The sequence below is a fragment of the Cupressus sempervirens genome, chromosome 10 (genome assembly GCF_028749045.1).
Source record: "Cupressus sempervirens isolate cs-2001-9-10 chromosome 10, ASM2874904v1, whole genome shotgun sequence".
NCBI classification, from domain to species: Eukaryota; Viridiplantae; Streptophyta; class Pinopsida; order Cupressales; family Cupressaceae; genus Cupressus; species Cupressus sempervirens.
Genome location: NC_143127.1, coordinates 72,737,194 through 72,764,070, shown reverse-complemented (window position 1 = coordinate 72,764,070; position 26,877 = coordinate 72,737,194). Strand labels below are relative to the sequence as shown.

The window sequence follows — 26,877 nt, the reverse complement described above, 5'->3', positions numbered from 1 at the left end:
TGATAATTGCTAAAAATGTCATTCACCAATCTCTTGATGAGCATTGATGAGGGGCTTCGTGTTACTGCTGTTACTTCCACACCTAAAAATGTGAAAGTTGTTTGGACTTGAGATATGGAACGAAAATTGCTTGATATACTCCTCGAGCAAGTCACATTAGGAAGAAAAGGAGAAGGGGGGTTTCAGAAAGAAGCTTGGAGCAGCATTTAAAGGAGGTTCAATTTGGATATGAAGATGAATCTTGGAAGAGACAACTTCAAGAATAAATTGAAAACATGGAAGCAAGCTTATCGAATGATGAAAGACTTGAGAAATATGAGCAGCTTCGCATGGAATGAAACTAATCAGTGTGTGGATGTTGATGATGTTGTATGGGAAGAGTTATTAAAGGTAATGTACTCTACACAATGTTTATAAGTTAAGTTACTAATGAAAGATAAATATCTAATACCTTATTTGCCTTCATGTAGCGAAAGGACTTCAAGAATGCTAGGGTGTACAAGAGGAAACCATTCCTCTATTACAATGACTTAGCAATTATTGTTGGGAATGATATTGTGGATGGAAGTACAGCTGCAACAACCCAAGAGAATGAAGATGGACACCTTTTTGATGAGCCAGCTGATCTTGACAATGATGGGGGCTTCACTACGCCTATGGATGGCACTCCTAAATTTGAGGAAGGGTTCATTGGGACGAATGATTCTAGTACATCTGTTAGACAAAATGCTTCCACACCATCATCATCAAGGAGGACCAAGAAGAGGAAGGCAAGCATGGCTTCTTCTTTAGATGTGATATGTGAAAGTATACAAGATATACGGGAAGGCATGAGGGGGTCTGAAATAGTAAATGTTGATAAAGGAGAAACGAAGCAAGATATATCATCTGCACTTGCAGCCCTCAAGGCCATACCTAGACTTAGTCGACAAACTATGATTGTGGCTTATGACACTTTTACTTCGGAACCTACAAAAGCTTGGGGGTTCTTAGAGATGAGTCCAGAGGAGAAAGAAGAGTATGTCCAATATAAATTTGGAGGATTGTAGTGATTTTCCAACATGACATTCCATCTTTAGTTTGTGTTTCCATTTTGACTTTATCACACTTTTGCATGATCAAATTTTTCAAAATTATAACTTCTTTGCATGATCAGATTTTCATATGCTGCTACTATTTGTGCCTTGTATCATTGGGATTATTTTGGAGATTTTTATTTCTATGATTGAAATTTTAATAATATTTTTAAAGTGCAATATTTATATGCATGTTTAGAATTTCATGATTTTATTAGAAAGGAAAATACATTTGAAACATAGATTTTGGTATCAAATGGTAAAGCCAAGTGCACACAATTAATAGATGTAGCATTATGTTACAAGCATGCAGGTAAAGAATATGCCTTAGTTGAGTTCTATAGATGTGCTCAAAAGTTCTCTCCAGCTTGCTTCAGTTTTAATATATAGAAGTTTTAAGTCATTTTATTTTGCAAGATGGAAGGAGGATTGTAGACTTAGCTTTTTATTTTATTTGGTTTTATTTTCTTACTACATATCATTTATTGCCTAAATGTATGCCATCAACCCCCTATTAGTGATCTTTTAAAGGATTTCTATAGTTAAATTGTCCATTTCAAATTCTCTTTATCTAAAACTCCTTGGAAATTGCATCCTATTTAGTAAGGTGACATTAAGGTGAATGATAGAGAGCATCTACACAAACACTTACCAACCACTGCTAATTGACCTCTTTTCCAGCTTGGCACGTGAACCTTATCCAAACCGGTTCTTTTTCCCCAAAGTTCAATCATAGAGTTGTAAAAGTTAAGAGAAACCCACGGAAGCTTGTAACAATGTAATTGTGTCTTTTCTCCATCACTTCAAAGAACCGTTTCCCATGTAGAGCCACAATAAAAATTTTATTCTATCCCCTTCCACTCATACATCTTTATGAGCTAATATTCATTTTCTTGCCCTATATAAACACCATCAAACCTCTACAAACAAAAACAACATACTCATTTGTATCATTCATTTCTTTCTTCATTTTATCTCCCGATCAAGTTGTAAGAAAGTATGGCATCCTACTAGCAGTATGAGAGCCAAAGATGTGGCGACAGGGAGCAAAACTATGGTTGTAATTAGTCAGAGTACAACTACAGTGGACAACAAATGTACCACAGCCTTCCACAGGGGCAGATTGTGAAGGTCTACTCTAAGGCCAATCTTGACTATGCTCTGGGTATCAAAGATGGCAGGGCGACTCTTGTTTACTGTAATCCAAGTGACCCAACTTAGGTATATATACACTTCCTTCACTATACATGTTTTGCACTGCAATTTATGTCAATAAATTGATATGTATTACTCTATGATAACAAAAAAATGGCCTTAGTTTTGGCAAGAGGACCTTCACAATTCAACTATAATCTCCAAATAAAAATGAAGAATTTCTTACTTTCAGATCTTACTATATTCAGGCCATACATTCATAATAAGCATACCAATATCCATTGGAGGGTAATCGCCATGAGATGTTAGTAGATGAAAGTTGTGGTAGATTGAGTAGACAGCCAAGCTTTTAATTTGGGCAATTAGCAATGCCGATCCCTCAGACGACTTGTGTGCGACTTCAGATGGGGAATTTCTCAACAACTAAGCTTTTAATTTGGGTACCCTACTAAGCGGGACAATATTTGAGCCCCGAGCCACATCAGTTCAATAGAGCATAGCTCGATTCTGCAACCATGGACCCAATAAACAGTGAGAAATCCAAATGTTTCTCTTTTCTCTATTTCCTATTAATTCACGCCTCTATAACAGTAGTAGCAGCTTAATCATGGCAATAATGGTTGTTGTAGGTGTATTCCTTGAGTCTTTAGTTCTTAGCCCGATGAACATATAATATTTAGGATGTAGGGCACTGTTATAGTTATTTCAAATACAAGAGACTTCTTTCTATCCTCTCTCCTAGTTTTAAGATGATTTGCAAATAGGTATGATAACAATCTCTTGAGAGAGATATATTTGTGTGAAAGTTGGCTAACTCAATTGCTATGCAAGAGCCATTTGACAACAAAAATGGAGTCTCATTTATATCTTTAGCCATATGTTTTAATGATTTGTAGGTTATAATATGCCTGATGGTTGTTCCATGTTCATTATTCTATATAGGGTCAATGGATTTGACAACTTTGCCGCTGTGTCAATGTGGTGTTAGACCTGTCATAATAAAGACGTCATGTATAGAGGATAATCTTGAGCGTAAGTTTTTGTGTTGTCTAGATATAAGAAAGGTTGTTACTAATCTTTTTTATTTTTGTTTTTTATTTTATTATTGTGGCAAACCCTAATGTACTTTTCGAATGCAGGGGTACAATGGCTGCAATTTCTTTGAGTGGGTCAAAGATGGCTCATCTACATCAAGCACGTTAAAATCTATAGAAGAAGATAGGAAGGGTTGCAAGTTGTGCATTGTGCAGGAGACAACTGCTGGGGAGATTGGTTCTATGGCGAAAGCCAAAATTGTGTTTCAATATAGACTTAATTCTGTTCTATTTTTTATAAACACACTATTGGTGATGGTGATTCTAATTTTAGTAATGAAATGACCATTTTGTTGTAAAGAATCATGAAGTCTACACCTTTTATATAATTTTGTATTAAACGATGAGCAAATTTTAGTAATTTCAAATGTATATTATTTGTATAACATTTTTATGTTTATATCTATTCATTTAAAAAACGTTAGAATAAATTAATTTCTTATTAATTTCATTTAATAAAATAGAATGAAAAAAAATATTTTCTTTACAATAAATTGAAATAATTAACCAAATATAATAATATAGTGAAACAAATAAAATATATTAAATGAATTTAAAAATCAAATTGACGTACAACTCAATTCATCAAATTCGGATCATGATGAGCAAATTTAACTAATTTTACAATTATATTATTGTGTAAAATATTTTTATGTTTGTATCTATTCATTAAAAATGTTGACATAAATTAATTTCAAATATAATGAAAAAAATATTTTCTTTACAATGAATTGAAACAATTAACCAAATATAATAATATAGTGAAACAAATAAAATATATTATATGAATTTTAAAAATCAAATTGACGTACAACTCAATTAATCAAATTTGGATTAGGATGAACAAATTTTATGAATTTCAAAATTATATTATTGTTTATAATATTTTTATGTTTATATCTATTCATTACAAATGTTGACATAAATTAATTTCAAATAGAATGAAAAAAATAAATTAGTTTCTTTATAATAAATTGAAATAATTAACCAGATATAATACTATATTAAAATAAATAATATATATTAAAATATAAACTTAATTGTATTCCAATTCTAATTTTGTACAACCAAACAAGGGAGTAACATATTCCAATCAAATACCAGGCGAACCAAACAAGAATGAGAATGCTCTTTTCCATTCCCATTCCACATTTCCATTCCTATTCTAATTTTCCATTCTAATTTTCTAATCCTATGCCGACAAACAAATGGGCCCTTAGGGTCCATTTGGTTTGTGGAATTTAAAAAACTCGGATTTCTACAAACCTTGGTTTAGCCAAATCAAGGTTTTGTATATTTTCACTCCGATTTTTGAGATTTTACTGAAATTGTTTGTTTCACTCGAAAGATGTGTGTGAAGACACATTTTTATGCGTAAGTTTTGAGTTGAAGGCAAATTTCAAAAAGTAGTCCAATCTATTGTTTTTACACTCCTTAAAAAATAAAACTAGGTTTTGATTTTCAATTCCTACTTTTTTTTGGAAGTTGGAAAACCTAGTTTTGATGCAAAATTGGAAGTCCCGTATACGAATTCCATTTTGCAAATTTTGAAACAAACGCACAAATTTTCAAATCAAAGTTTTAAAAAAGCCAATTCTTGTCATCTACCAGAACCGAACGGACCCTGGGCTCGTTTGGTGAGCGGAATAGGAATATGTATTCCAAAAATTTTGAACTCCTTGTTTGGATACACCAAAACGTGATTGGAATACGAAGTAAAATGGAATACGGATTCCATTTTTGGCCCAAAAATGGAGTTTTGCAATTCCACCAAAATAGGTGTTATTGGAATACATATTCCTATTCCATTTTTATTTATTTTAAAAAATATAAATTTTCGGGTTCGCGAATTTCCATCAAATATTGGCTGAACCAAACAGAAAATAGAAATACGTTCTATGCTAGAATATGTACTCTGGAATATGTATTCATTCCTCTCACCAAACGGGCCCTTAAGTCACCTCCAACACCTCTTCACGTAGCCATCGCGCAGACGTTAATTTGATAGTTATTAAATTCAGATTCAAATAACGGTGAAGACCTTTGGATGCCTATACAATCCAGGTGGTCGAGAAGTCTGCAGTCCTACGTGGCAAGGTGTAACGTCATTTAACCAATGATATTGCTCGAATAGAGCAGCCAATAGGATCTGAGCGAAGTGCTTGCATGTCTTTCAATGACGTGGATTACAGTTCCTTTTAGACTCTTATCAGACTGGAAGCATCTTGGACAAATCATATTTGGCGCGCGTAATTTATCTGTTTGTTCTTGGATGTCTCGAGTTCGAATCGCCCCGTCCACGATGGCGAGATCCAAAATGGTATTGATAGGGGTTTTGATAGGGTTTTCTTGCCTGGTGAAAGCTCAAAACACTGTTAACGAAGAATACATGGACGGAGGATTTCCTTCTTTAGACTCTATGCTGCAGTGGGCTGTAGGTAAGTTTCACCCTAGAACATTCTGTGAGATTTGAACCCTTGATTGGTCTTTGCAGGCCGCTGACATGAAATGTTTAATAGCAAATATTACAATTTTATGTCGTTTTTACCTTTTTCCTTTCCAGTGCCGAAAGTTTGATTGTTGTAACCGTTGCAACTTTTTCTGCTTCAGAACACGATTATAACATTTTTGAAAGAGGGCCAAGAAAAGTGAGGTACAATTATTATTTGATAGCTGAGTAATTAAACACCATCAAAATTAGCATTAGATCGATACAGGCAGAAAATCATGTTACATTCCAAAAAAGTTAAAAGCGCAAAACTGCGAACGGACAGGACCTTTACAGACTGAAAAAAATCTACAAGCCAAAGATGGTAACCTAAAATCGATGGCCTGAAAAGTTGGCAGAAAACTCTAGAATCCTAGATCAATCATTGATCCATTAATTTCATATAATATGTACTCCTGCTAGGAGAGGCTTACCAGCTGGCGCCAAAAATGAGGACCAGTTAATCAGTTTTCACATTGAAAAAGGCGACGGTTGAGGGATTTTTGCAGGTCCTCTGCATATGACCACTTTGTAAGATTGATAGTAACGAACCTTTTATTTCTTGTATACTGTTTAAAGAGGATCATAGAGTGGGAGGAGATTAATGTAGAACAAAGAGCCTTTTATCTCAGAAATTTATTAGATAAAGTGATCTTTGTGCGGTTTTGCTCTTAAAAAGTCCTCTGTTTGTTAAAATTAGAAGTTCGTGTTCTGTTCTTTGAAAATCTTTCTGTCAAAACGGAACAATTGAATGAAGAGAGGAAGGCCATTTTATTGTTTTTTCTATGTTCCATAGAGTTTCCGGGACGGGATTGGGACAGTTTAGGGGACGGGGAAGTTTGAGGGGTGGGGACGGGTTTCCTATACAGGTGTGGTTAAGGGCCAATTTGTAGGCAGCGGCTATTAAAAATTAGGGTTATATATATATATATAAAACATTGATAAAGTATTTATCACAGATATTTAGAAGCTTATTAATAGCATTAGACTTGAATTGAGATTTCACAAGTGAATCGATAAGCAAAACAACAAAATTCAAATGCTTTCATTGTCAATATATGGTAAAAATGCCCAGTCTCCATATTTCAACAATGAAATGACATAAAATATTAAAATGTAAATAGTATAACTAACCTGCTAAACAGTAAACATAAAAGTCTGCTATAATAAATAACTTTCCATAATCAGTAGATGGTAGGTCTAAGAGTCTAAATCAAGTAGATTTGATGCGCTAACTTCCCCTTTCAACTGTTGTTCAGTCCTTGATCAGCAGCTCGTCTTGCTACTTTTCTCCTTTGTGAATGTGAAAATGAATTTCTTTTTCTTCTTTTTGGTTATTTTTTTTGCTTAGATTAGATTTTGGTATTGTTAAATGTGGTTTGGATGCCCCTGTGGGTCTGCCAAAAGTCCTTGAGATGAGTAGAGGACTTTTAGTCCCCTAGCTGTCCTGGGGACTTCTAGCTGTACCCCATACCACGCTGCTCTCAAAATGGCATTTTGGGGATGGTACCCGATTTGCCCATTTTGAAACACTATTAGGGATGGCAAATATTTGTCTTAGTGTCTCCGAATAGTTTAGGATGGGAGCAGGTCCAGAAGTCTAGGGGACGCATCCCCATGAAGCACAGGTTTTTTCCAATTGCATCAGTTAGGAATAGCGGAAGACTTCATGAACTTGTTTGCTCTGTCAATTTTTTTATTTTCACATTTCTAATCAATTTAATTAAAATTCTTGGTTTCTGCATTTCCCAAACTCCCTTGACATCTCATATTTTTGCAGAGCTAATTCTATAATGTTATTTTTTTTCTTATCTTGTTGATGGATGGACCATGGACCATTATTCGAAACATCATGCTAACATAATAATAAATACAATTTTTCTATAAGCTTTTCTTACTTACTCAAATGGACTATAAAAAGCACAAATTTTCTTAAATCTTTCGAGAAGTGTAGAATACTATCTTTCCACTTGTTATTGCAATTTTATTCAAAGACTGCATGATTTTTGTAAGGATAGTAAAGAGGGCTCTCTAAGAAAAGGATTATGTTATAGTAGGAGCTTGAGCAGAGGGAGGCATGGGGTTAGGAAGGATTTCGTCAAGTGTTGACAATGACAAGACTAGGTACTTATATGATTTTAAGTGGCATAAACAGCAGCTATAGGCACCTTGGTCTGTCTTGGCTGGTTTTCAGCAATTATTAGGAGTGAAGATAATGTTTAGTTTGGCATTTATTATTTGTTGGAACTTGGAACAGAATAATGATTATCGTAAGTCCCAAAATTGGGCATCTTGTAACCTTATAAACTTCTTTGAGCATAATGTTTAAATGATACTTGATGGTATGTTTATGCTAGTGAATTTCCGTTCTATTTGTTGTTTGTGTTTGCTTTACTATGTTCAGACTTCCATGCATTTAATTGAAAGTAGATTATAATGTTGAGTTTTGTATTGACAACATTTATCTACCTACGTTTTAACTTTGTGTGCATGCTAGCTTTTAATGCATGGAATTATATGTTGTTGATTATAGTTGTTATCCCTTTGAATTTGTGTTTGCATTTGATTATTGGTCTGTGTTTTAGCTCGTAAGAAGTGCCTTACTCATGTTTAGAGTTAGTGTAATGAAATAACCTGTACCAAAGTAATATGATAGGAAATATGTTGCAAATACTTGATAATAATATGTCATTTTGAGGGAGCAACTTCCTAATCCATTTCGAGGGGTATACCTCCAACAATTTTATATATTTGGATACCACCTAGATCTAGGCCGGTTTAGATACTTAAATATGACTCTTAAATAACCTAATTACGTATATTGTTATAGTAATTACATGACCTATTTTAGAGTTAAGGTAGCCAAAAGCCAGCCACTCATAGCACAATATACACTATAGGGTTAGAGACATCACATTGCTCCCCTATTTAGAGAATCATTGTCCTCAATGCTAACTTCTTTCTTTGTTTACTTTTTCATTTCCCTTACTTTCTTCTTCTTCTCCTTCTTCCTTTTGTTTTCCCTCTTGTTCTTTCTCTTTCTTTTGTCCTTGCTCTTGCTCTTGCACTTTTTCTTTCTCTTTCTTGTGTCCTTGCTCTTGCTCTTGCACTTGTTCTTTCTCTTTCTCTTGGACTGGCTCTTGCTTCTTCATTGGCTTTTTATTTGCTCGGTTTCTTCTACTTTTCCTTTTCATGTTCTTCTACTTTTTGTAGTCATGTTTTTCTTTTTCTTCTTTTGCCACCAAGGCTAGAGTCACTTCCCCAAAAAAATCTCTCCAAAATTAGCTGATTTGTAGCCCTGATACTGAAGTTATTGGAAATGCTAATTTTGAAAGAAGTTAATTATTTTTGCACCAATGCCTTTCAAATTTGGACTGTAGACTCTTCTATGACCCCTCAAAACCCTTTAAAAATTGGGAATGAATTCACCAACATCTGTGAGTTAAATGCAAAGTTTAGGACAAAAACCCTAATCCTGCAATAATCTGCTTCAATTGCTATAATCATTGGACTGAAGATGCTTCAATACATTCTTTAATAACACTTTAAAATTCAGAAAGAAATTCGCTGAAATTTGAAAGATACGTAATTTTCAAAGTGACCTCCAAACTTGAAGAAGAAATGCCTTGCCTTCACAGTGCCAAGATCACGCTTTGATACCTCTTATGAAAAAACTCACACAGAAAGTATATAATATGATATATGCTGATATACTTGATGATAATATAATATGCCACTTTGAGGGGGCAACCTTCTAATCTATTTTGAGGGGTATAACTCCAACGGAGTTCAATAAAAACTCAATGCTCAACAATGAGTTCCTTTCATTCTTAAATTTTGAATATTTCTTGTGAGACAAGAACTGCTACCAGTTTCGTGGTCATTCTTGACGCAAAATGATATGTAGATAGTTATTTCATTTATGCAGAACTCCCCAAAGGTAATAGTATTGTCTGAATAACTATGAAGTTTGCCTATATCTTAGTACCTAGGGTAGTATTTGATCTCGAGGATTTTTGCCACAAAATTTGAAGCGAGGTTGTATCTCTCATGTTGTTCTAGTTGAAGTATTCTAAAAGAGACAAATTAAAATACCAACAATATGAATTTAACGTGTAGTAGGACAAGCCACTCCACATATTTGACATAGTTATAAACAGCATCAGATTTTCTCTTTGGGCGGCTTAGCTTCAATGGTGTGTTACAGGCTTCGGTCCCTTGTGTTGTATGATTACTGTATTGATTTTTAATCTCCTTGCAAACATAAGTAGTACCTAGCAAACACACACACTCACACACACTAAGGAGACTATTCAAAAGGTTCATGGAACATTTAAAACTCCACTAGACATGCATATTGGGAAATTGCACTTCTAGTTGTGAAGACTAGGTCTAATTACATACAGACCGCTAAAGAACCAATAGCTTAAAAGCCTTTAGGCTGTAGGACACAACACACATATATAACAATATAGACCATTGAGCCAATTTTTGCTACTGTTGATGTGAGTTTGTTCCGCTATGATATGTAGAATCAAATACCCAATGTTTCGAGATGAAACATCAACTACTCAATCCTCTCTTGATATAAGGTCATCTCTCATGCGAAGCTTGCAATGTAACATCATGAAATGACTTCAAGGTTCCTTCAATCATGGACACCCGCTCAGTGAAATAATATGATTTGCTAGTAATCACTTAGGGGACTTAAGTTATTCATTCAATGGATATCAACTCTTTGCACTTTGAAAGATGTAGCTTCACAATGTGCAATGAAAATATAGGTTATAATTTTCCAATTCTTGAACTCTCAACTCAAAGTTAACTTCTACTTCTAACTAGGAATGCAAGGAATCATGGATGTGTTAATGTTTTGTCCAAAAATAAAGATAAACAACAATAAACAAAATGAAGAACAATGAGAAACATAAAGACACAACAATTTATACTGGGAAAACCCTCAAACTTGAGGGGAAAAGCCAAGCCACACCAAAAATATATCTCTTTTATTAAATAATACGGGTTCGAGAAGAATGCTTCTAATTGAATACAATTCTTATCACACAAAGCAATCATATATATATTGAATTGAGAGACTCATCATATCATAACCGAAAGTCTCTTCATATTTCAAATGCATGTCTCTTTGCATGTTGCATATCTTTTCCTATCTCCAAACACATGTATATGAAAGAACACCATGTAAGTTATTAGGGTATCTCCTGCAGTTACAAACATCAAGACTCCGTCTTAGCAAAGGAGATATCACCAACATGTCAATAATAGAGGTCTTAAAATCTCTATCACAGCTACCAGCAAGATCACTCCCTCTTAGCAACAAAGATATCACAACATGTCAATAGTAAAGGTGCAAAGATCTCTATTGCAGCTATCAACACCAACACTCCCTCTTAGCAAGAGAGATCTTCAATATGTCATCACATGACAAGAACACATAGCTGTGACCAAAGAAAAGTCAAGAAAAATCTTATCAGAAATAACTCAACATAATATTGTCATCTCAGCATAGTGTTCACCATATCTACTCCCAGAGGGTGAAACAACATAGCGTTCTCCATGGCTACTCCTAGAGGGTGAAAGAGCAAAAAATCAAGTCACAAAGTCTCACACATGACTTCCACCATAGCTACTCTTAGAGGGTGGAACAAGGGCTTTCATCTCAAATTTCTCCTAGAGAAGAGTCCATTTTCACCATGTCTACTCACAAAGGGTGGATCTACCATACCTACTTGCAGAGGGTGGAACAAGGGCTTTCACCTCAGACTTCTTCCAGAGAATAATGCAACTCCACTATGCGTACTCGCAAAGGGTGGAACAAGGGATTTCACCTTGAACTTCCCTCGCAGAGAACATCTCATTACCGAGGGATTTCACCTGGAGCTTCTCTCCTAGATCAGAATTCATTAACAAATTTTCATGGTGATGCAGCTCTCTCTGAGACAGATATCAGCTTTCCGACCTCCTTATCCTAGTCAGACTTACTCTGAATCTGATATCAACCTTCAAACCTCCTATTCCAAGGTTGCCTGTGACGGATAGTCAGAGTCCCTCTCAGCAGTGGTAGCATTCTCACTGCTTTGATTTTCATAACAAAATAGAGTTGATTACAATAAATGACCAAACAAGGAGCCTTAGTAGTCATTCTGCTACACAAGCTTGCAAAGAATGCAAGAGTCTCCCTCTGTCACACAAGCGCCCATTGAATCTCTAACCTGATGTGAAGGAAGAGGCACTGCAGAGTAGTTGCACACTTGAATAAAGCAATAATATAGATACACTTTGCCCAATGCAAGGAAAGAAACCACAGATCGTGGTGTCACATCCAAATACAAGGCCACTATATATCTTACTTCAATATCAATGTGAATACAACACAAAAGAATGGTACCTTTTTAATCATCAACTACACCTAGCATTAGAGGTCTGCAACCAACATGTACATAACAAAAAGTAGACTACCTCAAGGACAATCTCAACAACCAATCCAATGACTTTACCAACAAATTGCAATTTGTAAATAGATAATGGGAAATTTTGACCCTTAACAAATCTGGGTAATTTTAATAGCTTATGTATTGGGAATTGATTGCAACTTCCAACCTGATTTCTATTATCAATTCACAGAGATACATAGATAAAGAGTGACTTGTTTCAAGGATTACATCACGATTTGCATTAATCCTCCACTTGCAGCAACCACTATAAAGCTTAGAACTGTTTTGAATGACAACTTAGTCAATGAATTCCGAAATCCAATGCTATATGTAGCACAACCAATGCTAACTCTCCTTCTTTCTAGCTTCTGATTTTGGCTTTGTTTCAATCTAGCTCGCACACACGACTCTCCCTAGACACAAACAAACTTCTCGCCAAAGATTATAATCACTAAAAGTTTGTAGCTTCATGACACACTCTTAGCTTATTTCGTTGTGTCCAAAATAAGTACTAAACAATGAAACCACCATGTCTTTCATAGTGACACTGAGATATCAGTTTGTGTGCCTAAGTACAAAAAATGGTTGTTCACATGCAATACACATGCTAGCTACCGTTTAACTTTAAATTGATTCTCCACTGTTTTTGCTCCACCACTTTCTCCTCTGGCTTCTAAATTTCAGAAATCTCCCATATTTTATAGACAAATAGACACTTCTGCTAGAAATTAAGCACCATAACATTCATGAACAACAAACTGTTGATCTTGAAATGCTAGACAAGGCATGTCAGCAACAATAGAGAGCCACCACGAAAAAGAAGCTTCTGCAAAATACCAAGGAACACTGCTTCGAGCACACAAAACGTTTCAGTTATACATGTTGAATGTTCCACCAAACATGACTCAAAGGAAACATGAACAATCATGGTTCAATCATAACATTCATAATCTTCTGAATATGCTAGACAAAACTTGATGCAAGATCAAAAAAATATTGACGATTACGAATCTTTAGATTTCGTATTCTTGTATGTGACAACTTTGAAACATTTGGCTACAAGGAGCTCGATGAGAGTAGTGACAAACACTGCATAACGACTCAACACAAAGCACAATAATATCACACACTGATCTGCATCATAGGGTCACAGAGAATGATGAAGTTACATATCATATCCTCTCTTCACAGGCCTGAATATCTTCCTCAGAGACAATGGCGTTTGCTAACATAGATGTAAACCTTCTCCTTTTTTGCTATTTTCCAACCTGGATCTGATACCATGTTAATGTTTTGCCCAAAAATAAAGATGTGTTGGGTACATTCAATCATCGACTTACCACACAAATAGATGTAACCCTTCTCCTTATTTGTTGTTATCCAACCTGGCTCTAATACCATGTTAATGTTTTGCCCAAAAATAAAGATTTGTTGAGTGCAATAAAATTGAAGTTTAGTGCATTCAATCATCGACTTACCACACAAGACACTCCTACCTTCGGCAAGAGGCTAGTGGACCAGATTTGTTGAGTTAATTAAGTAAACACCCACAATAACTTTCATTCAACTAATCTCCTTCAACACAAAAATAAATCTATTCCAAGTGAAAGATTGAGGAAACCATGCGACACTTCAAAGCAATATTAAGTAATCCACCACAAAGAATCAACAATGATTTATTTATTACCTCAAAAGCATTAGAGCAACATTTCAATCAAGTCTCTCCCTTAGCTAGCCTAATCTAGTGTACTTCTAGCCTTCTAACTCCACCACTGCTTGTCTCCTACTCTCTTGAATCTAACTATCTGTTGATGTCAATTTTTGTACCACTACATAACATATTAGCAATTGAATATCTGATACGGAGTATCAGACACACAATTCCTCTCTTGAAAAGTTAATACTTCTGTGGACATAAGCAAGAACTCCAATGTTCCTTACACCTATGGATACTAACTTAGTATATTGATGTGATTTGCTGGTAATCATGTAGGCAGCCTTACGCTGTTTGTTTAAGGACAACTTGGACTTTTACAAGATGGTGGTGGTGATGGTTTGGTATGAGTTTCAAATGGCGTTGATGGTGATGGTAATGGTAATGGGAGGTGTTTGTACTGATAATGTTTTCCTTACTTCCTTCCTCAAGCTCCAATTACTAAACTATTTGTTACTCTACTCCTACTCCTATGAATAAAAAGGTTAGCAAATGGACAGGAACCAAATCTAATGAAAGTTAATTGGCGGCTCCACCTCCATAGATGCAATGATTCAAAGGAAAATGAACTAGTTTATCACACAAGGCTTCCCAACAAGCTGCTAGGATGCTAGTGGCCTAGTTATAGATCCCTATCCAACATCCACCAATGCTACCATGCAACTATTCATCTACTTTACTCTTTACTTAACAATTTGAAATGCAATCCACTTTAACAACTTGAAAAGAAATTTTATTCTAACTATTTGGAAGTAGAAACCATGCAACAAAATCAAAAGCTCCTAATCACCATGCAAGTCACAACAATGAGAAAGAAAAGCGATTTTTCGGCATTATCTTTGCAACAACTTTCTTTGACCATTACAAATGAGAGCAAATGGCCTTATATAGAGGCCAAAATTTACAACTGACGATAGAGATAAAGAGGCAAAATTGACGATCCAGATTGGATCCTAGAAACCCTAATTAGGGTTGCCACCCCATCGGTCAATGAGAAGACACCACCTCATCAATGGACCAATGAAAACAAAGGAAAAGTGATAACCAATGAGAAGCCATCAAAATGGTTGCCAATCAGAATTAGACACTTGTCGTACCCTAGAAGAAAGAGAAATTGCCACTTGGGCTTACATCAAAATGATCTTCTAATATAAATCTCCCTTTTTCCTTCATTCTTTTAGCTAAGGCAATGAACTTAGCTAGCCTTTCGTTGACTTCTTCCGTGAGAGGGCAAGGTGTATGCTTTATCTTGAGGTCAGCCAATTTTATCATGCTGTTTGCTGCTTGTAGTGTCTTCTCGTGGTCCTTCTCTTACTCTTTTGCGTATCCGATAAAGGCATGGAGGGAGGAAAGGGTGCCCAAATGTTTCTTTTTGATAGCAACCTTTTCTAACTCGTCCAATCTTAATCCAAGCCCTGTCTCATTGATGTCTTCCTCTCTGATATCTTTAAAATCAAGTGCTACCCCAATGTCTCTCATCATGGTTGAAATGGAAGTGTTGATGCCTGGGTTGTGCTGTGCAACTGCATTCTATATCTGCTCAAGTGTTCTCAATCTGGTAGTCAAGGCAACAAACCAAGACTTAACTGTACGCAATCCTCCTTCATCAACCAAGTTGGCCCTTTCCAAATATGTCTCCGGTAGCCCAACGAACACCTGTAGCCTGGGAATAGCTAAATCCTTGACTGAAAGGAAATCCTTCCACTCCTCTTCAAATACTCTAAATTTGTTTCTAACAGTCACTAATGACCAGAATGTCGAGATAAAGAAAGGCAAGAAATTTCGCCCATCTTGGATTGTATCATGGATCCAATCCTTGACTTCATGTAGTTGAGCTGCTATCTCTTCTATATTGCTTCCGCTGTCTTGAGGAAGGACTGCCTGGCGCAGCCGTTGGATAGGCTGACAATCCCTCCAATATTTGTTATCTGCCTCCAACTTTATGGTCTTTTCATTTTCTTTCCTCAATCTTTCTCTTATTGAAACTATGCCTTCTTGGATCTCCTCACACTCCATGTCATTTGTATTCCTTCCCAAGTTATGCTCCACTATCTCGTATTCTTGGGCCGCAATCTCATCCAATGCCTTGTCAACTGTCGGTATAAATTTGGACCTTTCGATGACCATCACTGTCGCTCCTAATCACCTTTGCCATTGTCTTTGCAATCTGTTTCTGGTTCTCACTATCACCCTTTTCCATTAATCCTTGGATGTCTTCAACTGTTCGGGCAGTTACTACCTTGCCTTTTGGCATAAGCATTTTCCTTAACAATAGTGGTGCGGTGCATCTCCCCAAATCTAGATTTGTTTTAATTAGCCGATCATCACTAACAGCCTCGTGCGCTTGACTTATTTCCTCAATATTAATCGGTCCATCTTCTTCTGCACTAGTAACTGCCATGTCATCTCCTTGTTTTTTTGAGAGAGGAGAGTACTCGGTGCTATTGCCATAACCACTCGACTCTGAATTAGAGCTCACTTCTACCGGGGTCCTTTGTTCACTTGTGTTATCTTCTTGGCCTCTAGCTTCAATTATACTTTCCCTTGACGGTGCTGCGTGCTATCTCTTTGCTGGAGGTTCCGGATGTTCTTTGCTTTTTTCAACCTCCAAAGCTCTCTTCTTGCTTCTAACTATTTCTTGTTTTCGGCTACTTCCTTCACCCTTCTGTCCGATTGATTTCGCTGGACCTTCTTTTGGCTTCATCTTCTCATAAGTAAGGTGTATCTTTTGACTTTGTAGTTTCCTTAACTTTCCACTATACCACAACTTGATATGCAAATCTACTGTCCTTGTGATTGCTTCCAAGGAAGGATCCTGATGATCATCCAATCTACTAGATTCAACTCTGTTCCCTCTACTATAACATAATCTTCTCTCAGCACATTTCCATCATCCTCCAGTTGATCAGGAATATCAAGGCCTTGCCATCTGATATCTCTCATCATGTTCACTGACAATCTTGAGAAAGCTAGCTTTCTCAGATGAAAGTCATCCTTTGCATTGGCCCAAAAGTCTTCTATAGTGGGAACATGTTTAAATGCATTTCCGTGAGATACCTTGATAAGACCATTAGGATCAAATCCTTGCCTTGCTCTGTACCATTATAGATGATACCATTCCAATTCCTTCTCTGTAGTTGCAAAGGCAAAACGATTGGGGCAACTATCATTGCCAATTCCGAATGAGAAGGTAATCCCTATCTTACCTTTGAGTCTCATTATTCTGTCAAAATGCTCAAGTTGCCTAGCCAATTCCATCAAAACTACCTTGTCGGGTGGGCATCTTGGAAGCCTCTTGGGACAAACTGTGCTTCTTGCTACTCTAATGTATGTGAATTGCGGAAACTGGATTAACCAACTCCCATATTTCTTAATCTTTGCTTTTGCTTTCGATGAAAGTCTCTTAGTAGGTGTCCCTTGTAATACCCTTACTGTCTTCATGGAAAAGACGTCACAAAATATTTTGTAATCTTTGTTGTTGTGCAAATGAAGCTGTGGATAGCATTCATGCACCAAATATTGCCCCGACCCACTGCCAGTTTCTCCTAAGGCCTTAAGTCCGAGATTTTATACAATCTAGCAATTAGGTAAAACAGATAGGATCCCATGTAGAATTGCTTTTGGTTTTGTATGGTTTTAAGTTGCAACTCTAGATTCTCACTTATGATCCTAGCCCAATTAAATCTTCTTTTTCCTTTTTCAATTTCATCAACGAAGAAGTACATCTAGTTTTCGAATTGTATACCTTGAGCTGGGCCCATGATCCGCCTAAGGAGCATAATGAGATCGCCATATTCTGATTTGAAATTTGCCACTATGAGCCTCAATGATCTGGTTACCCCTTTCTTTCCCTCGTGTAGCCAATCTTGTTTTAGATGCATGAAATAAGCTTCCTAGTTATCTTGAAATGACTTGGTTGCGTGGTCCATCATCACTACTGTTATGCTTTTGTACTGGGGAATGTTAAATGCGTCTTCGATTGCCTGTCTGCCAATGTTGGCCAACACCCTCTTCCCTTCATAAAAAATGATGGATTTATTGATCAGATCAAACTTGGATGCGCACTTCATAACCAATTCTGGACAAGGCAAGGTAAGAGGAAAAGCTGTTGCGTGTACAATTCCACTTCTGTAAATCTTTTTTCCCATGGGGGGTTGTCCTTCCTTTATTTTGTCCTTTACTTGTATCATATTTATTGTACCAACATTGGTATCGGTTATTCGCCTCATTTTCGAGAAGAAAGTTGTTTTGGGCATCATATCCTCTTTGTTTTTTTAAGTGTTCGTTCCCTTAGGGTTCTTGCTTGCACTAACATCTACCATCCTAAACATTTATTTTTGCCCCTTCATTCTAGGTGATATGGACTACCCTTATTGATCTCCAACCTTCTTTCTATCGATGGATTCTAACTTATTTCTGCCTCGCCAAATCCTATCACTACACTTATCAATCTCCAATCTTCAACCTAGGGATGGGACTACCACTTATTTCTGCCTCTTCATTACCTCAAGATGGACTACACTTGTATCTCTCAACTTCAATCTAGGGTGGTCTAGCTTATTTCTGCCTCTTCAAATGTCCTATCATGGATTTTACACTTATAAATCTCCAATCTTCAACCTAGGATGGGATGATGAAGTGGTGGATGATGAATGCAAGAAGAACCAAGAGAAACAAAAATTGACAAGAACAAGGAGTTAAATCCGCTTAAGGACCACTTTCAACTCTAAATGAATTAAACTTACCTTTACCAATGGCCGTATCCTCTTTTGAATTTCGGATCAGACTTTAGAAAGTGCAAGCCCCTTGCCAATATTGATGCCCTAGCTGAAGAAATCAGAATTTTGTCCACTTGAAATTGCCCATGCATGTGCCACAAAAATCAGACTTTATCACTTGTTTTCTTCACCAACAAAAATCATCCAATCTCTAGAAGAAAATTGCAGCCTCTAGAAGAAATCAGACCTTAACCAAGAATCATCTAGGGCAAGAAAAATCGGATCTAGCATGAAGTGCAGATCTGCCCTCAAAATTGCCAAGAATGAAAAAAATTCTGCCCTTGCAACAATTTGCCAAGACCCTGAAATCCTCTTAAAGCATACAAATCTGCCCTAGAAACAATTCGCCAAGCATGGAAAAATTCTCCTTTGCAAATAAAAATCGCCAAGTTTGGAAGAAGGCTGCCCTAGCAATAACTTAAACACACGCAAATCTGCTCTTTGTCAAACAAAATCTTCCAAGGCAAGTGAAGTCTGTCCCAAGCATGGAAGGAAATCGCCAAGCCCAATGCTGCCTTAGAAAATCACCCAGGAAGAAGTGCTGCTCCCTTTAGAAGAAATCTCCAAACATGGAAATCTGCCCTTTGCCAAAAAAGTGTCCAAGGAAGAAGAGCTGCTCCTTGAAACAAATCGCGAAACATGGAAGAGGAGGAGGTAAGGGGAAGGAGATCTATCTTATACCCAATCCATTTAGAAGAAATCTCCAAACATGGAAATCTGCCCTTTGCCAAAAAAGTGTCCAAGGAAGAAGAGCTGCTCCTTGAAACAAATCGCGAAACATGGAAGAGGAGGAGGTAAGGGGAAGGAGATCTATCTTATACCCAATCCATTTAGAAGAAATCTCCAAACATGGAAATCTGCCCTTTGCCAAAAAAGTGTCCAAGGAAGAAGAGCTGCTCCTTGAAACAAATCGCGAAACATGGAAGAGGAGGAGGTAAGGGGAAGGAGATCTATCTTATACCCAATCCACATGCCTTCTGTAGCTGGTCGACTTGCACCTAGGAGAGGAAAAAAAAGATTAATTAATGCACAATTCTGGCCTAGATTAAATGTTAAGCCAAAAAATAATTTTTCCACAATGAAATTTGCATTTTTAAATTGCTAGTTAGACCAAAATTGCAAAAATAAAATTAATAAAGCCTTGGAGATGTTAAACATTTTCATTTAATGACGTTTTAGTAATTAAAATATCATTTAAAATTGGATTTGGCAAGCCAAAATTGATTTTTTAAAATTTTAATTTAGCAATTTCTTTAAATATTTTAAAATCTTCAAGGCAAATTTGACCCATTTAATGCCAATTTTTGCAATTTAAATCCAAAATCGATTTTGCCATGCAATTTAAATTTTTTTTTAACAGAAATAAATCATTTCTTTAGAATCTAAAATCGATTTTCCAATTTGATTTCACCATCACAAAATTATTTTTTTTCACTGAAAGAATTCAAGATTTTCCAAAAAAACCTGAATCTAACAACAATTTCATTTTTTGAAAATTGCTCAAGTTTTTACAATTATATCCAAATTTAAAAAAAAAATTGTCTAAGTACAAAATTCACAATTTTATCTTGCCAAGTGTTGTTTTTTGAAATTTGTTTGGCCTAAGGATAAAATTAGTTGTTCTAGAAAATCAAGCTTAAAACTAGGTGAAAAATAAACCTAAACCTTTCTCCCTTTGGGCCTGAAGGCGTCCAAGAAGTAAAATTTTCCAAGATCGGAAATTTTTGGACAACTTCAAAAATTATTGCCAAGGCGACCGAAAAAGTGGGTCCCCAAAAATTTTGGGGTAATGGTGTGAAAACCTCACAACACTATCTAGCTTTCTAACCCCTTACAAGCGAGAAGGCCTTGGCCTTTATAGATGCCCAAATACAATGAAGGGCCAAGATTCATCCCCACAAGCCTGAACTAGGGTTGCCAAATTTACAACCAATTACATGTGGTGGGAACCACATCGTGGGCCAATAAGAAAACTATAAAGCTCTTTTCAACCAATGAGAAGACTGAACACTTAGCATGATGTGATTGCTTTTGCTTGAATATTGAATTTTCTGGTTGGAGTAGATAGCTAGGTGCCACCTCATCACCCTTATCTTATAGATCGATTTAAGAACATGTGCTATGAATCTTGACTTGTGGAATGAGTTTGTTAGAACTGTAAATATTTCTTGTTCGATTGTTAGAGAGTAATTCTTCATGAAGGAAAGATCTGTTGATGCCCAACCTTTCTAACTTTGATCAACTCTTTCCAAAACTATTCATCTCCTTGAGGATGATCGAGATGGTTCATGTTTTCAAATTGCTTCCATCTTATTGAATTTACTCATGGCCTCAATTGAATTGGCATACTTGAACCTTTCAATTCTCATTTTCGAATTTGAAATTTGATCTTTCTTTTGGTTCTCTTACATGTAGTTGGAAGACAATTTGATTTGGAATGATCCTTCTCCTTTGGATTCATGAGGTTGAATTTGATCTTTCTCGAATCCTCTTGTTCTCCTCTTGCCTTCCAAGCCTCTTCTTCTTAGAAATTGGCCTTGCAAAATCAAAGGATAGAAAATGTATTAAGCTTTGTAAAACTGATAAGTATGAAGAAATTTGAGAGTTTTCATGTTAGTAATGTCAAAATGAAATGGATTTTCCTTAAACACAAGATCAACACTCACTTCCTCCTACAAATTTGAAACAAAATTAAGCTAAAATATGGGAAACAAACTAATATTTTTGTCACCCATAACATGCCCAAATTTTATTTTTCCGCCAGTTTTACTCTAATTTTTCCTTGGAGAATCACTACCAATTATGAAGATGTTGCAAATCCAAAATGTTAGAAAAATGGCTCACTTCTATTGTTGATAAATATTGTAGCCGATGGGATGTATGTCGTTGGTAAATATTGTGTAGCTGATGGCCCCTTCGGGAAGGTTCTTGTTATGTAGCCGACGCCCCTTTGGGAAGGTTCTTAGGAAAGTATAAATGCACCCTCCGGGATCATTGTAATCATCATGATAAGCATAATGTAATGTCTTTGGCATATGCGAATAATAAAAGGAGTACTGCTGTTCTTATCTATTGTCTGTGTTCATTAATCTATTTACCCCATTCGGTAAACATTTGGCGTTGTTGCCCGATGAACTTGGAACGAAGGAGGAATGAAGACTAATGCCAAATCAGCTTAACAAGGATCAAAATAAGATAAAGAGAAAAGATGGAATACGCACTACGCAAGAAAATTTAATTTTGGCACAATAGGCCGAGCGCAGATAGAGGTTTCAGCGGATTGCCGACAGATAGCAAAGCACCGAGGAATTGTTGGAGGAAACTTGACAGCGGGTGGAATTGGTGGAAGAAGCAAGGGAGGAATTTTTGAACTTGTATTTGCCGAGGGAAGAGAATCCAGACGGAAGGGAATTAACTCGCATGGCTCGGAGTGCCGAGGGAGCATGAGTGTGGAGTGAACTCTTCGTCCGCGATACACTTCCGGAACAGACAAGTTTACTTAACGAAGACCCTTCTTCACCGAACAACGCAGCTGTTGGGAATAAGACGACTGCCCGAAACAACGTCGATGTTGGAGTGAAGAGCGTTGGTGCCAGAATACAAAGCAGTGGTGTCGGGATACAAAGCGTTATTACCAGAGAGCAGAGTGTTGGTGTCGGAATACAAAGCGTTGGTGTTGGAGTGCAAAGCGTTGGTGCTAGAATGCAAAGCGTTGGTACAGGAGAGCAGAGTGTTGGTGTCAGAATACAAAGTGTCAAGGTCGGAGTGCAAAACAATGCCGAACAACGCCCATACACAAAATCAAGTAATAATGGCAGGACCAAAGGAGAAGTTGCCAAAGTTTGATGGTGATGGAACGATCGATCCAATTAGACACTGTAAGACATGCGAAACAATTTGGAGGGCGAATAGCATAACAGATACAAATGAATGGGTATGACAATTTCTGGCAACCCTAAGGGGAGTAGCAATTGATTGGTTCGCCGATACGGATCCCCAAAAATTAACCAATTGGGACAACCTTAAAAATGAGTTTATCATCGAATTTCAATTGCTGCGCGACGACAATGAGATCGTAGCAGAGATATACAATATGAAGCAAGGAAAAAATGAAACAGTTCGAGTATATGCCAGAAAATTAAAAGACTTAATAAACAAGATGGAAAGTAAGCCGGCGAATGGGCTACAAAAGAGATGGTTCATTGAAGGACTACGGCCAAAGTTACGGAAGAAAATGGAGATTGTGCCGCCATCGTCATACATTGAAGCATACAATCGGGCGATGAACTTAGAATGTGAGCAAAAAACAAAAAAGAAGAAGAAGAGTAGCTCATCCAATTCAGATGACGCCGCGTCTTCAAAAGAAGAGAGCAGCGATGACTAAAAGGGCAGCAAGAAGGTCTGAGTGCTCCAAAAGGATATGATCCGAACGATGAAAGAATTTAAGAACATGCAGAAAGAAATGAAGGGAAATGACCTATGGTGCACGAAATGTAAGACAGAAGGTCACACGAAGGGATCTTGTCCAAAAAATATTGAAACATGGTGTGTATTATACTATTAAGCCAATCAATCCCATGTCAAGAATACGATTACACAATTTGATATCTGCAAATGCTTTTAGGATGACAACCCTTGAAAAATGTCGACTTCTAATGTCCCCATGATTATGAAAACTATCAATGATTAGCTGAATTACCTCCTTGATTATGTTTTCTTCGTGAGGTTCTTGAGGTGCTAAAATTCTTATAACCTCCATCAAACAAGAAGTAGTCAACAACCTTATCTCATTTTCTGAGTGCTTCAGCCACTTGTGGGGTTTCAAGGCAGTTACTATAAGAATAAGGGCATTTTGTAATAAATCAGAGGGTGATTGCTCGACCATGCTTGAACATCCTTCCAATTTAATCAAAGTGATAAGAGTATGTTCCCCTGTTTGTGATTCCGACCCCAACTTGGTACCTGTTTCATAAAGTACTTTGGCCAACTTGTTTTTTAATGCCATATAAAAAAATATTGCTAATCTGATGCCACTAAAGTTTGCCCTTGTTCCATTGATTATTCTGTGCTAACACTGCTTAACAATAAACCACAAATGTATGGAGTCAGAAATTAATCAAACAGATAGCACACTATTGCTAAATGGTTTCAGCTTGAACTTGTTTCAGAATAGAAAATTAGTTGTCCTCTTCTTATGTTGTTACCACTGGAAGCTCTACTGTGAAATCATTCTCTAGTTCTCAACAGCCAGTTGGTGACAAACAAACTCAAATGATACCACACACACATACCCAATCACTGTATGCTTGATGCACACAGCAGTCTTAAAAAATGGAAGCCAAAAGTATACTGTTATTGCTTGACTATGCAAGTTGGCCACAACAACGTTCATCTATCTTATAGCCCCCTGATTCCCAGTGCAAATTATCAATTGCTTCCCTGGAATATAAACCAAACTCAAGGAGTAAACTTCACACCCCTCTCAAGGATTGCAACAAACTGTTAGTAGCTTGTCATTGTCTGCTAACAATGAAAATCTTTAGCTTTTAATTGGTTATGGCCCAAGAAATGCTTTGCAGAGCATGCAAAAGTTTCTGCAACTTCACCAATCAAGTTGATCTGTCAGACTGTAATCTTTCTTATTTCCTGTGCAATACTACATACTTTCACTGATGACCCAAACATTTGAAAATTAACACACCCCTATTTACTACCTTCAAATCATAAAGGCTCCAATACACGCTGGAGTTCCATACTCATGAATATCTCTTTAGAATATTAATTCTATTTGCTATATGCTATCTGCAGAAAACCAATTATTGACCCCAATACTTGATGCTTAATATTTTTTCAGTGCTCAACAAGAAACTAAATCCCGACAAACCAAAGTGCATTCTCTAATAAATAACTGTCCAGACAAAATAATAAGCCGTCCAATGTGTTACTAGAGTTGTGAAAGAGTGACTGGAAATGTAACAACTATCAAGCACTCCACCGGAATCTCCAATCTAGTCTGTGCTGCTTTCAGAATGATAGCACTCCTTAGCTTCATTAGTTGTTGAAGTTATTCATAGTCGTCAAAGACAAGCTTGTTATAGCTTAAGAGTTGGGTTGAAAGTCTGCTCGGTAACAACGCTTTGACAGAGTCACAACTAGCGATCTATTGCTTCCCAAAATGTATTATCGGTTCTAAACACTCATCACAGGTCTTCCAAGTTCAAATGTATATACACATTTCAACCCCACAAATAATTTTTTCCTTAGTTGATTTTCCTTGCACTCAATCAGAGAAATGCCTAACTGTGCGTATTTTAACTCAAGATAAAGTTTTCTATCCTCCACAAGTATTCAAAGAATCCATGCTAGTTCCAGTTGACCAACCCGATAAGACTCAAATCTGGTAATTTAGTTTATTATTGGATTGCTGCAACTCAAATTAAAATCCAGGAATCCAATAGTTGTTAATGAGTTTGACTCAAAAACTATTCAGTTAAATCCTGATAGCAGTATCACAATCTGACTTGCTGTGGAAAATATCTCCAAATTATCAATAATTGCTTTTTCCAGGATTTTAGATGATATTCTGAAGCAAGCCTTCTTAACCTTTGAATTATTTTCTGTCTGAGATCTATTCTGGCAATTTTTTTTCCATTCTGCAAAAAGTGAGATAGCAATCCATTATTTTGTTTTTCAATTTTGCAATACAAAATAATATTGAAGTGTCTTTAGCATGTTAACGTTTTTGATGACCATACTGCTAAACCGGTAACTTTATGATAACAATCAGTGTTCAAACCCTATCTTGAAAAACAAAAGAATAATTTTATTTCTTGTGTTTTTTAGTAGATAAGATTTATCATTCAAGTCATAAGCATTGTTGGAAATCACTTTGATTGTATATCTGAGTACTTTTTCCCTTATCCAGGTCATTCAGACCCTGAAAAATTACGAGGAGTGGCAGAGGAAACCCAAAGACTGGCTCCAGAAGAACTTGAGAAGCGAAGAATTGAAATTAAGGTACGTTCCTGCTATGTTAGATACTTTAAGTGGAATTAACTTTATAGCAGGCTAGTATTTTTGTCCATTCTGAAAACACAGTTCATAAACCCCTATTTATCCATTTCTTCAGCATATCATGTTATTTTACTATTAAATTGAATCTACTTTGAACTTAAAGCTAGGTTAAAGTTTATTTCCTTCCCAAAATCTGTTGATTATATCCATTGAAATCAGGTTAATCTAATAAAACTAAGATTTGGTTAATGCCTTTTGGTTTTATTGGTATTTGACTATGTTGCCGAATATGCTTCGGATCCTAGTACATGTTTGCAGATTCAGTTTGTGGATATAGAACACTTATTTTGTAGTTGGGTTCATCTGTGAAGACACACAGAAAATACTGAAGGGGAGGGGAAGCGGGTCGGGGAGGGAAAGCAAGGGGTTGGTACACAAACACCAAATTTATCGTGGAAAACCCTTTTGAATAAAAACTGTGGCATGATAATAACTTTCATTCAAAATTGGGCGTGACTCGGATAAGCTGAGGCACCAACCTCAGTTTGACCACCAACTCAAAAGTAATACTCTCTAACCCCCTTTCAGAACATATGGAGCACTTCAAACAACACGTCTTCCAATCAGCAGTAATAGAACAGTCAAACGATCTTCGACTTCTTCACTAACACTCATAATCACAGCTCTGTCACATATGCAGTACCAAAAATCATATTTACTCATAAGATATATGCTGTTTTACTCAATAAAATACCTTCACAACAGAATCACATCCTCGATGCAATCACATATTTTTAAAAAATATTATCGTCCCTTTATAACTCTGCAGAGTCATGGCAATAGTAAGTATCACTGCGCATTAATTAATAATGCACCAACTTCAATAAAAATCATACCGCCCAGTCACAGCGAAAGAAATTATCATGCTGCCGCTCCAAACAATGCATCCGTTCTGTCCTTTTCTTTTTGTAGAACAACGGCATCAAACTCAACCACTATATAAAAAAAGAATCTGACACCAATGCATGTACACGACTCAGCCAAGGTAATGACCCTTCTTTGCACAATCATCCTTATCCTTAAATTTGCAGGAAAAAACGGAT

At 36.5% G+C, this 26,877-nt stretch overlaps 1 protein-coding gene and 1 long non-coding RNA gene across 2 annotated transcripts in view; both read left to right on the top strand.

Moving 5' to 3' along the window:
* The first annotated feature begins 2,008 nt into the window (after positions 1–2,008).
* On the top strand, positions 2,009–3,628 carry LOC149532638 (uncharacterized). The gene is made up of 3 exons (XR_016357750.1): positions 2,009–2,297; positions 3,174–3,263; positions 3,371–3,628. It is a non-coding gene; the product is annotated as an uncharacterized LOC149532638 (long non-coding RNA).
* Positions 3,629–5,561: 1,933 nt separating this feature from the next.
* Positions 5,562–26,877, top strand: part of LOC149532637 (uncharacterized) — a 68,403-nt gene continuing 47,087 nt past the window's right edge. The window contains exons 1-2 of the mRNA XM_089805045.1: positions 5,562–5,763; positions 25,686–25,777. Coding sequence (XP_089661171.1) covers positions 5,598–5,763; positions 25,686–25,777 — 258 coding nt within the window. The 5' untranslated portion in view covers positions 5,562–5,597. The remainder of the gene's footprint in view (positions 5,764–25,685; positions 25,778–26,877) is intronic.